This window comes from Macaca fascicularis, chromosome 11, assembly GCF_037993035.2.
Source record: "Macaca fascicularis isolate 582-1 chromosome 11, T2T-MFA8v1.1".
Classification (NCBI taxonomy): domain Eukaryota; kingdom Metazoa; phylum Chordata; class Mammalia; order Primates; family Cercopithecidae; genus Macaca; species Macaca fascicularis.
The window spans coordinates 55,564,523-55,574,758 of record NC_088385.1 but is presented as its reverse complement, the minus strand read 5'-3'; the positions used below and the strand labels follow the sequence as shown (position 1 = coordinate 55,574,758).

The following is a 10,236-nucleotide window of genomic DNA, read 5'->3' as shown; positions in this document are numbered from 1 at the left end:
ACCCCTGCCACGCATGAGGCCTGTGGTGCTTTCCAGTGCCTTGGCCCCTCACAGACTTCTCACTCTAAGGTCTGGCTCATTCAGGAATCTCCCACACACCAGCTCTCACAACAACCTGGACACTGGAATCACTCCCACCCTGACCCCACAGCTCCCGCCGTGCACACAAGCAACTTTTAGTCCAATCTGTTTACTCTGCTTTCTCCATATCCTCCTCCCATTAGTTAGCCATCGGAACTGGGAAACCTCCTTCTTTCCCCCCCTTTGCACTCTTGCCACAATTCCTCTTGTCTTTCTGCAGCCATATCTTCTTAATACAGACTGAAGGTTCTGTCATTGAGAATAGAGTGATCCATGAACCTGGAAAGAAGAGATTCAGAGAGAGATTCAGCCAGGCCAGGCTGGAAAGCAGGAGATCCTTAAAAATAGCTCCTAAGAGGCTGGGCGCAGTGGCTCACACCACTTTGGGAGGCCCTGGCAGGTGGATCACAAGGTTAGGAGTTCAAGACCAGCCTGGCCGAGATGGTGAAACCTCGTCTCTACTAAAAATACAAAAATTAGCCGGTCGCGGTGGTGGGTGCCTATAATCCCAGCTACTCAGGAGCTGATTCAGGAGAATTGCTTGAACCTGGGCGGCAGAGGATGCAGTGAGCTGAGATCGCGCCACTGCACTCCAGCCTGGGTGAGAGCTAGACTCCGTCTCTATCAGTAAATAAATAAATAAATAAATAAATAAATAAATAAATAAATAGCTCCCCAAACCGCCTCAGGGCAGAATGAGTAGGGGTAGTGATGAAAAAGTGGGGCTACTGCCAATGGATGGTGATTTGAGAGGTGGAGAGGTAGCGATGAAAGCAGCATTGGACTGCCACAGGAATACTATGGACACTTGTTTTGCACCAGCTCAGAAGTCACACCCACAAAGAGGAACACAAAGACACAGACAAATCTTTAACTCCTTTTAATGCCATCATGGCCCAAATTCTGGGGCCAGTTTTCTCTGGTAAGACTCAAATCTCTCCTAATTCCCTAACTGACCAGAGATGAAATAGTCTCTAAGACCGAAGTAAAGGGAAGGAGTACTGTCTTTGACCTCCCCACCCTTATGCCCCTCCCAGCCTAACCTGGTCATTGCGCTTTTTATGAGACAGTGGCGTGGGCTCCGGATCCATGGCATGGTTTCCTCTGGACGCACTCCTGGATCATGGGACTGCCAGAAGCTGAAGTTCTGAGCATCAGTCAAGGGGATTCTGAAGACCTGATTGGGAACTGAATGGGTGAGGGGAAGGGCAGGTTATCTAATTCCTTCAAGTTCTCGGCTCACTTTTCTGCCTCAGGGCAGCAATAGCCCAGCCCAGCCCAGCAACTGCTCGGCCTGACCAGGTGCTGAGAGGTCCTGAGAGTGTGGTTACCACACCCTGCTTCACTTCCGGATTCCAGCATCTCACATCCTTCATGGTCAAATGAATCAGTCTTGCTTCTTCCTGCTGCTAGTAAGCCCATCTCCAAGAGAGTTTTCCCCAAGTGCTAAGATGGTAGAAAAACAGGTGGTCAACCCACGAGGGAAATGTGTAAGATGGGGTCCACTGATCTATTATTTTTCTTTTTTCTTGGCTTAATCATCCTCATTCTCTTCCCTCCTCTTGGAAAAAATGGCTTCCTTTGCTCACTCCAAGTAATTCTCTGAAACCTAACTAATACTACCTCATGTTTAGATGCTGTTAATAGATGTCATTTATCTAGTGTCTATTATGTTCTAGATGTAGTATTAAATATTCTTAAATTTTTGTAATAATATCAGACTCTGATGCTGTCTGAAAAAGTACTTTGGGCTGGGCGTGGTGGCTCACACCTGTAATCTGAGCACTTTGGGAGGCCGAGGCAGGCAGATCACCTGAGGTCGGGAGTTCGAGACCAACCTGACCAACATGGAGAAACCCCGTCTCTACTTAAAAAAAAAAAAAAATTAGTCGTGCGTGGTGGTACATGCCTGTAATCCCAGCTACTCGGGAGGCTGAGGCAGGAGAATCACTTGAACCTAGGAGGCAGAGGTTGCGGTGAGCCAAGATTGCGCCATTGCACTCCAACTGGGGCAATAAGAGCAAAACTCTGTCTCAAAAAAAAAAAAAAAAAAAAGTACTTTTGGCTGGGTGAGGTGGCTCATGCCTGTAATCCCAGCACTTTTGGAGGCCGTGGCAGGTGGATCACTTGAGGTCAGGAGTTTGAGACCAGCCTGGCCAACGTGATGAAACCCCATCTCTACCAAAAATACAAAAATTAGCAGGGCATCGTGGTGGGTGCCTATAATCCCAGCTACTTGGCAGGCTGAGGCAGGAGAATTGCTTACACCTGAGAGACGGAGGTTGCAGTGAGCTGAGATCGTGCCACTGCACTCCAGCCAGGGTGACAGAGCGAGACTCTGTCTCAAAAAAAAAAAAGAAAAAGAAAGAAAAAAAGTACTTTTACTATTTATTTGGATAAGTCTAATTCTACCAGTATAAAATTTGTTTATTTTTAAAACTTAGAATTATAGCCTAATATTCTGGATTGCTATACAGTGTTTATAATAATTTTTTTTAAATCTCTAATAATTCATTGAGTAGATGTTACATTTTTTGGCTTATTTTCCTATTAATTAATAGTAAGCTATTAAGTTTTGCTATTAGAGGCCACGTGCAGTGGCTCACCTGTAATCCCAGCACTTTATTTATTTTTTATTTTTTTATTTTTTTTGAGACGGAGTCTTGCTCTGTCGCCCAGGCTGGAGCTCAGTGGCGCGATCTCCGCTCACTGCAAGCTCCGCCGCCTCCCGGGTTAACGCCATTCTCCTGCCTCGGCCTCCCGAGTAGCTGGGACTACAGGGCCTGCTACCACACCTGGCTAATTTTTTTGTATTTTCAGTAGAGACAGGGTTTCACCGTGTTCGCCAGGATAGTCTCCATCTCCTGACCTCGTGATCCGCCCCCCTCAGCCTCCCAAAGTGCTGGGATTATAGGCGTGAGCCACCGCCGTGAGCCACCGCGCCTGGCCATCCCAGCACTTTAAGAGGCAGATGGATCACTCGAGCCCAGGACTTCCAGACCAGACCAGGCAACGTGTTGAAACCCCATTTCTACAAAAAATACAAAAATTAGTCCAGTGGGATGGTGCACGCCTGTAAAACCAGCTACTCAGGAGGCTGAGGTGGGAAGGTTCGTTTGAGCCTGGGAGGTTGTTGAGGCTGCAGTGAGCCGTGATTGTGCCACTGCATTCCACCCTGGGCAACAGAGCAAGATTCTGTCTCAAAAAAATTAAAATGGAAAAATATTAAAGTTTTGCTGTTAGAAATAACTTATTACCCCTCTTTCCACATGTGCCTGTTTTGATTTCTGAAAGTATTTTAGGTTTTAAACTTTAATTTTGTTATAATTATAGGTTCACATACAGTTGTAACGAATAGTACGGGGAAACCAGGTGCAATGGCTCATGCCTGTAATCCCAGCACTTTGGGAGAATCACTTGAGCCCAGGAGTTCAAGATCAGCCTGGGCAACATAGCAAGACCCTGTCTCTATTTAAAAAAAAAAACAAAAACAGGGAAATCATGTGTACCCTTTACTCTTCCCTACAATGGTTACAGCTTACAAAACTATAGTACACTACCACAACATGATATTAATATATTGAATACATTGATACAGAATAGTTCCATCACCACCCATCCTGGAGCTGGCATTTTATAACCACCCTCTCCCACTGTCCCGCTTTGGAAATCAGTGATCTCTTCTTCATTTCTGTAATCTTGTCATTTTAAGAATGTTATAAGAGCCAGATGCGGTGGCTCACGCCTGTAATCCCAGCACTTTGGGAGGCCGAGGCAGGTGGATCACCTGAGGTCAGGAGTTCAAGACCAGCCTGACCAATATTGTGAAACCCCATCTCTACTAAAAATACAAAAATTACCCGGGCTTGGTGGCGGGTGCCTGTAATTCCAGCTACTCAGAATACTGAGACAGGAGAATCGCTTGAACCAAGAGGGCAGAGGTTGCAGTGACCTGAGATCGTGCCATTGCACTCCAGCCTGGGTGACAGAGCAAGATTCCGTCTCAAAAAAAAAAGAATGTTATAAGAGTGTTATATAAGAATGTTATATAAGAATGTCATATAAGAATGTTGTAAGGCCTGGTGTGGTGGCTCACACCTATAATTCCAGCACTTTGTGGGGCTGAGGCGGGAGGACTGCTGTGCCTGGGAGTGCCCGGGAGTTCAAGACCAGCCTGGGCAAAATAGCCAGACCTTGTGTCTAAAAAAAAAAAAAGAAAAAGAAGAAAGCTGGCATAGTGGCACACGCCTGTAGTCTCAGCTACTCGGGAGGCTGAGGTGGGAGGATCACTTGAGCCCAGGAGTTTGAGACCGTAGTGAGCTATAATTGCCCCATTGTACTCAGCCTGGGCAACAGAGTGAGACCCTGTCTTTAAAAAAAAAAGATTTTATATAAATGGCATCATACACTATGTGATGTTTATTTTTATTTTTATTTTTTATCAGCCTACATCATGTTTTGATGTCCTACATGCTTTCTAGTTTTTGGTTTTTTTTTTTTTTTGAGACAGGGTCTTGCTCTGTCACCCAGGCTGGAGTGCAGTAGCGCTATCACAACTCATGGCAGCCTTGACCTGCCAGGCTTAAGTGATTCTCCCACCTCAGCCTCCTGAATAGCTGGGACTACAGGCGAGCACCACCACGCCCCGCGAATTTTTTTTTTTTTTTTTGAGACGGAGTCTCACTGTGTCATCCAGGTTGGAGGGCAATGGCACCATCTTGGCTCACTGCAACCTCTGCCTCTTGGGTTCAAGTGATTCTCCTGCCTCAGCCTACCAAGTATCTGGGATTACAGGTGCCTGCCACTATGCCCAGCTAACATTTTTTTTGTATTTTTAGTTGAGACGGGGTTTCGCCACGTTGGACAGGCTGGTCTTGAACTTCTGACCTCAAGTGATCCGCCCGCTTCGTCTTCCTAAAGTGCTGGGATTACAGGCATGAGCCACCGTGCCTGGCTGTATGTTTTATAGATGGGATTTCACCATGTTGCCCAGGCTGGCTACATGCTTTTTAAAATGTACATGTTCTCTCTTCACAATAGTGCTAAAAAGTATTATTCCGATTTCCAGATGGTTCAGAGAGATTGTGGTTAAAGGAACTTGCCTAAAGTCACAGAATTCGTTTGCAGTTTAAACCCGGTTCAATAAAATGCCAAAGCTGGTGCTTACTATTCCTCAAAGGGATAATGCATGATAATATACAATGGTTTCATTTTTACTTTTTTTCTCCCAACAATATTTTTTTTTTTTTTTGAGACAGAGTCTCGCTTAGTCGCCCAGGCTGGAGTGCAGTGGCGCGATCTCAGCTCACTGCAAGCTCCGCCTCCCGGGTTCACACCATTCTCCTGCCTCAGCCTCCCGAGTAGCTGGGACTACAGGCGCCTGCCGCCTCGCCCGGCTAATTTTTTGCATTTTTAGTAGAGACGGGGTTTCACAGTGTTAGCCAGGATGGTCTCGATCTCCTGACCTTGTGATCCGCCCGCCTCGGCTTCCCAAAGTGCTGGGATTACAGGCGTGAGCCACCGTGCCCGGCCCCAACAATTTTGAAAGATTAGTAAAACAATAGATCAGGCATTTTCTCTCCTCAACATCCTGCCTTTAAACCAATGAGGGGCCCGAAGTGGTGGCTCACGCCTGTAATCCCAGTACTTTGGGAGGCCGAGGGAGATGGATCACCTGAGATCAGGAGTTTGAGACCAGCCTGGCCAACATGGTGAAAACCCATCTCTACTAAAAATGCAAAAATTAGCCAGGCGTGGTGGCGCACTCCTGTAGTCCCAGCTACTCGGGAGGCTAAGGCACAAGAATAACTTGAACAAGGGAGGCGGAGTTTGCAGTGAGCCAAGATTGCACCACTGCACTACAGCCTAGACGATAGAGTGAGAATCTGCCTCAAAACAACAACAACAGCAAAACCGATGAAGGAGTAGGTCAATAAAGGGTAAATGGGCTGGGTGTGGTGGCTCACACCTGTAATCCCAGCACTGTGGGAGGCCAAGGTAGGAGGATCACTTGAGCCTGGGAGTTTGATGCCAGCCTGGACAACATAGCATGACTCCCTCTCTACAAAAATGGTTTTAAAAAATTAGCCAAGCTTGGTGGTGCATGCCTGTAGTCCCAGCTACTCAGGAGGCTGAGGCAAGAAGATCACTTGAGCCTAGGAGTTCGAGGCTGCAGTGAGCTATGATTGTGCCACTGCACTCCAGCCTGGGTGACAGAATGAGATCCTGTTTCCAAGAAAAGAAAAGGTGAGACATCAAAAAAGAGGCAGAACTAGGACTCAAACATGGATCTTCTGCTTCTTTTTTTTTTTTTTGAGATGGAGTCTCCCTCTGTTGCCCAGGCTGGAGTGCAGTGGCCGGATCTCAGCTCACTGCAAGCTCCGCCTCCCGGGTTTACGCCATTCTCCTGCCTCTGCTTCCCGAGTAGCTGGGACTACAGGCGCCCACCATCTTGCCCGGCTAGTTTTTGTATTTTTTTAGTAGAGACGGGGTTTCACTGTGTTAGCCAGGATGGTCTTGATCTCCTGACCTCGTGATCCGCCCGTCTCGGCCTCCCAAAGTACTGGGATTACAGACTTGAGCCACCGCGCCCGGCTGGATCTTCTGCTTCTAAGTCTAATTCAAATTTCATTTTATTGATGGGCATGGTGGCTCACGCCTGTAATCCCGGCACTTTGGGAGGCCCAAATGGGTGGATCATCTGAGGTCAGGCGTTTGAGACCAACCTGGACAACATGGTGAAACCCCGTCACTACTAAAAATACAAAAATTAGCTGGGTATGGTGGCAGACACCTGTAATCTCAGCTACTCGGGAGGCTGAGGCAAGAGAATCACTTGAACCTGGGAGACAGAGGTTGCAGTGAGCTGAGATGGCGCCACTGCACTCCAGCCTGGGTGACAGAGCAAGACTCTGCCTCAAAAAAAAAAAAAAAAGAAAAAAAAAAAAATTTATTTTATCATGCTTATCCCACCAAGTCTACTTTCTCCCTCTTCCTCTCAGTCTCTCTCCTCTTGGCTCTTTTTTTTTTTTTTTTTCCTGCCAGATAACCATACCCAACCACATCCTAGCCATTCTTTTTTATTATTATTTTTTTTTGAGACGAAGTCTCACCACTCTGTTGCCCAAGCTAGAGTGCAGTGGCACGATCTCGGCTCACTGCAACCTCCAACTCCTGGCTTCAAGTGATTCTCCTGCCTCAGCCTCTTGAGTAGCTGAGACTGCAGGCGTGCACCACCATGCCTGGCTAATTTTTGTATTTTTAGTAGAGATGGGGTTTCACTATGTTGGCCAGGCTGGTCTTGAACTCCTGACCTTGTGATCTGCCCGCCTTGGCCTCCCAAAGTGCTAGGATTACCGACATGAGCCATCAAACCCGGCCTCATCCCAGCCATTCTTTAGGAACTCAGACATATCTTTTTTTCTCCTAGCATGATGCCCACCCCAAGGTACTTACATGTCTTCAACAACACCTTCCGGACAGCTTCGTGGTATCTTGTGTGGCTATTCTGGTGCACGGAATAATTCCCATCTTTTGAGATAATGGGGGGAAGCCTAGTAGGCTCTGATTCCTTCTGGTCTGAAATGAGAGTAGACTTGTTCTGAGTACTTGGCAAATGACTATTTGATTCTCTGATTCCCTGGTCTCCATGCTAACCAGGTGCATGGCAGGCATCTCTCCTAGCCATTCACATCCAGTTCTCAGGAATCCAATCACCATGGCTGTGACAGAGGGGAGGGAGGGAGAACGCAGTGATCACAAGACCTCCCTTACCACTCTCTGGCTCCCGCCTGACTCCTGGGTTTTAAGCGGCCAACTTCTGGAATCAGGATATTGGACACGTACTTAGGGTTAGTGCAAGTGAAAAAGGCCCTTATCTGGGTAGACATTCCTTTCCTGGGATTGGCATATTTGCAGAACTTCAAATGGTCTAATAGTGGAAGTTATGTTTGAGCTAAGTCTTGGAGGAAAAGAAGGAGGTGGGTTACAGTAGAATCAGGAAGAGCATTTCAGACAGCAGAATGGCAAGTGTTTAGAAGCATTAGAGAGGCATCAGAGGGCTATTTGGTTTGGAGCCTGGAGTGCTGGGTGAAGAGGAGAAGGACAGGAGATGGGGCTGGTAAGGTAGTGCAGTGTAGTGGCTATCTAGCTTTCGTTATGTTTGGGAATCACTCCCTATGAAGCAAAACCTGTATCTCACAATAGAGGCTGAATAGATGAGTTCTTCCTTACTCAACCTCTCTTTCAGCAAGGATATGGACAAAGAAATTTGGCTAGGCCAATCAAACACATCTGCTTCAGATTTTGAATCAAAGGTTGCAAGGAAGCAGTGGCCATATAAAGTTATCTGCTAGTGACAGGAGGTGACAGCAATGAAGCTGCATCCTGTTTCCAGCAGCAGTATTCAGGACCCAGCATCCTTGGTGCCAGTAGTGCCCACTACAGCATTGAATGCAGTAGTGTCTGTGCCAGATCAGGTCTATGGCATGATTCTGAGCATTGTTTCTGATTACCGTCCATCATGTGTAGTTTTCCATTCCTACTGCAGCTTTTATATGCTTCCCAATATTTTCTTATTTTCTTTCTCTTTTTATTTATTTATGTATTTTAAGAGGGTCTCCCTCTGCCATGCAGGCTGGAGTACAGTGGTGTAATCGTAGCTCATTGAAGCCTTAAACTCCTGGGCTCAAGCGATCTTCCCTCCTTAGCGTCCCAAAGTTCTGGGACTACAGATATGAGCCACTGCATCCAGCTCCACATACATATAGTTTTTCTTTCTTTTAGACGGAGTCTCACTCTGTCACCCAGGCTGGAGTGCAGTGGCCCGATCTTGGCTCACTGCAACCTCTGCCTCCTGGGTTCAAGCAATTCTCCTGCCTCAGCCTCCCAAGTAACTGGGACTACAGGCGTGTGCCACCACACCTGGCTAATTTTTGTATTTTTAGTAGAGACGGGATTTCACCATATTGGCCAGGCTGGTCTCGAACTCCTGACCTCATGATCCATCTGCCTCCACCTCCCAAAGTACTGGGATTACAGGTGTGAACCACTGTACCCAGCCAAAATTTTAAAAAATCCATTCATATTCTGCTTAAATAGGCTAGATTTGGCTTGCATCTCAGACTCCTGAACAAGGGAGGATGAGTTTGAGAAAAATTTAAGATGCAGAAGAGCAAGACTTGGTGAGGGAGTGAGAAAAGGAGAGCTGTTTAGGGTAGCTTCAAGATTTCTGTCTCTTGGCTGTTCCATCCATTCTGTCACGCAAGCCAAAAAGGCGCTAGGCCCTTTTCCCTATCTCCTCCAGCCAGTCTCAAATGCAGAGTAAAATCCAGCTCTTGGCTGGGCACAGTGGCTCATGCCTGTAATCCCAGCACTTTGGGAGGCCAAAGTGGGTGGATCACCTGAGATCAGGAGTTTGAGACCAGCCTGGGCAACACGGTGAAACCCTGCCTCTATGAAAAATACAAAAATTAGCTGGGAGTAGTGGTGCACGCCTGTAGTCCCAGCTACCCCGGTGGCTAAGGGAAGAGAATCGCTTGAATCCAGGAGGTGGAGGTTCCAGTGAGCCAAGATGATGCCACTACACTCCAGCCTGGGAGACAAGAGTGAAACTCCGTCTCCAAAAAAAAGGAAAAGAAAAAAAAATCCACCTCTGCATCTGACATTTTCAGTGACTCCATTCTGTATTCCTGGAGCAGAAGTCATCCCATTCCTCAAATTTTTATGTTTTGTGATTATGGATGCCTGTCAGGAACTGGATCAGTTTACCATTCTCTTTGGAAATTGTCGAGAATTGCTGACTAATCTCTGGTGGAGGGTGGCGATGCCCCTTCTGGAGTTCCTCCCCAGCTCCTGCTTTTTTCTTTTCTTCCTGCCTCGGCCTCACTCATTCATCATCTCTGTCCCTCGTCTCTCTCGTTTGCCCTCCAATTAAATCTCCTTTAACATTCGCTATCTGAAATAATGGTACCACTAGAGTGGGGAACAGCTTGAATCCCCTCCCTGTACAGTTGAGGACTTGGAGAAGCAACAGCACTGAAGCCTTGGTTAGCATATAGAGTTCTGGAAGCCTGCACTGCACCACAGGGCTGATTTGTACTTCATTACAGGTTATAGCAATGAGGCCATTTCCTGGAAGCAGTATTATTGAGCTTG

General features: G+C 47.0%; 1 protein-coding gene across 1 annotated transcript in view; it reads right to left on the bottom strand.

The window, feature by feature from the left end:
• Nucleotides 1–174: 174 nt before the first annotated feature.
• The window catches only part of SPMIP11 (sperm microtubule inner protein 11), a 32,707-nt gene continuing 22,645 nt past the window's right edge, over nucleotides 175–10,236 (bottom strand). Inside the window, exons 2-4 of the mRNA XM_005570719.4 lie at nucleotides 7,537–7,659; nucleotides 1,125–1,269; nucleotides 175–360 (exon numbers count right to left, since the gene is read on the bottom strand). Coding sequence (XP_005570776.2) covers nucleotides 312–360; nucleotides 1,125–1,269; nucleotides 7,537–7,659 — 317 coding nt within the window. The 3' untranslated portion in view covers nucleotides 175–311. The remainder of the gene's footprint in view (nucleotides 361–1,124; nucleotides 1,270–7,536; nucleotides 7,660–10,236) is intronic.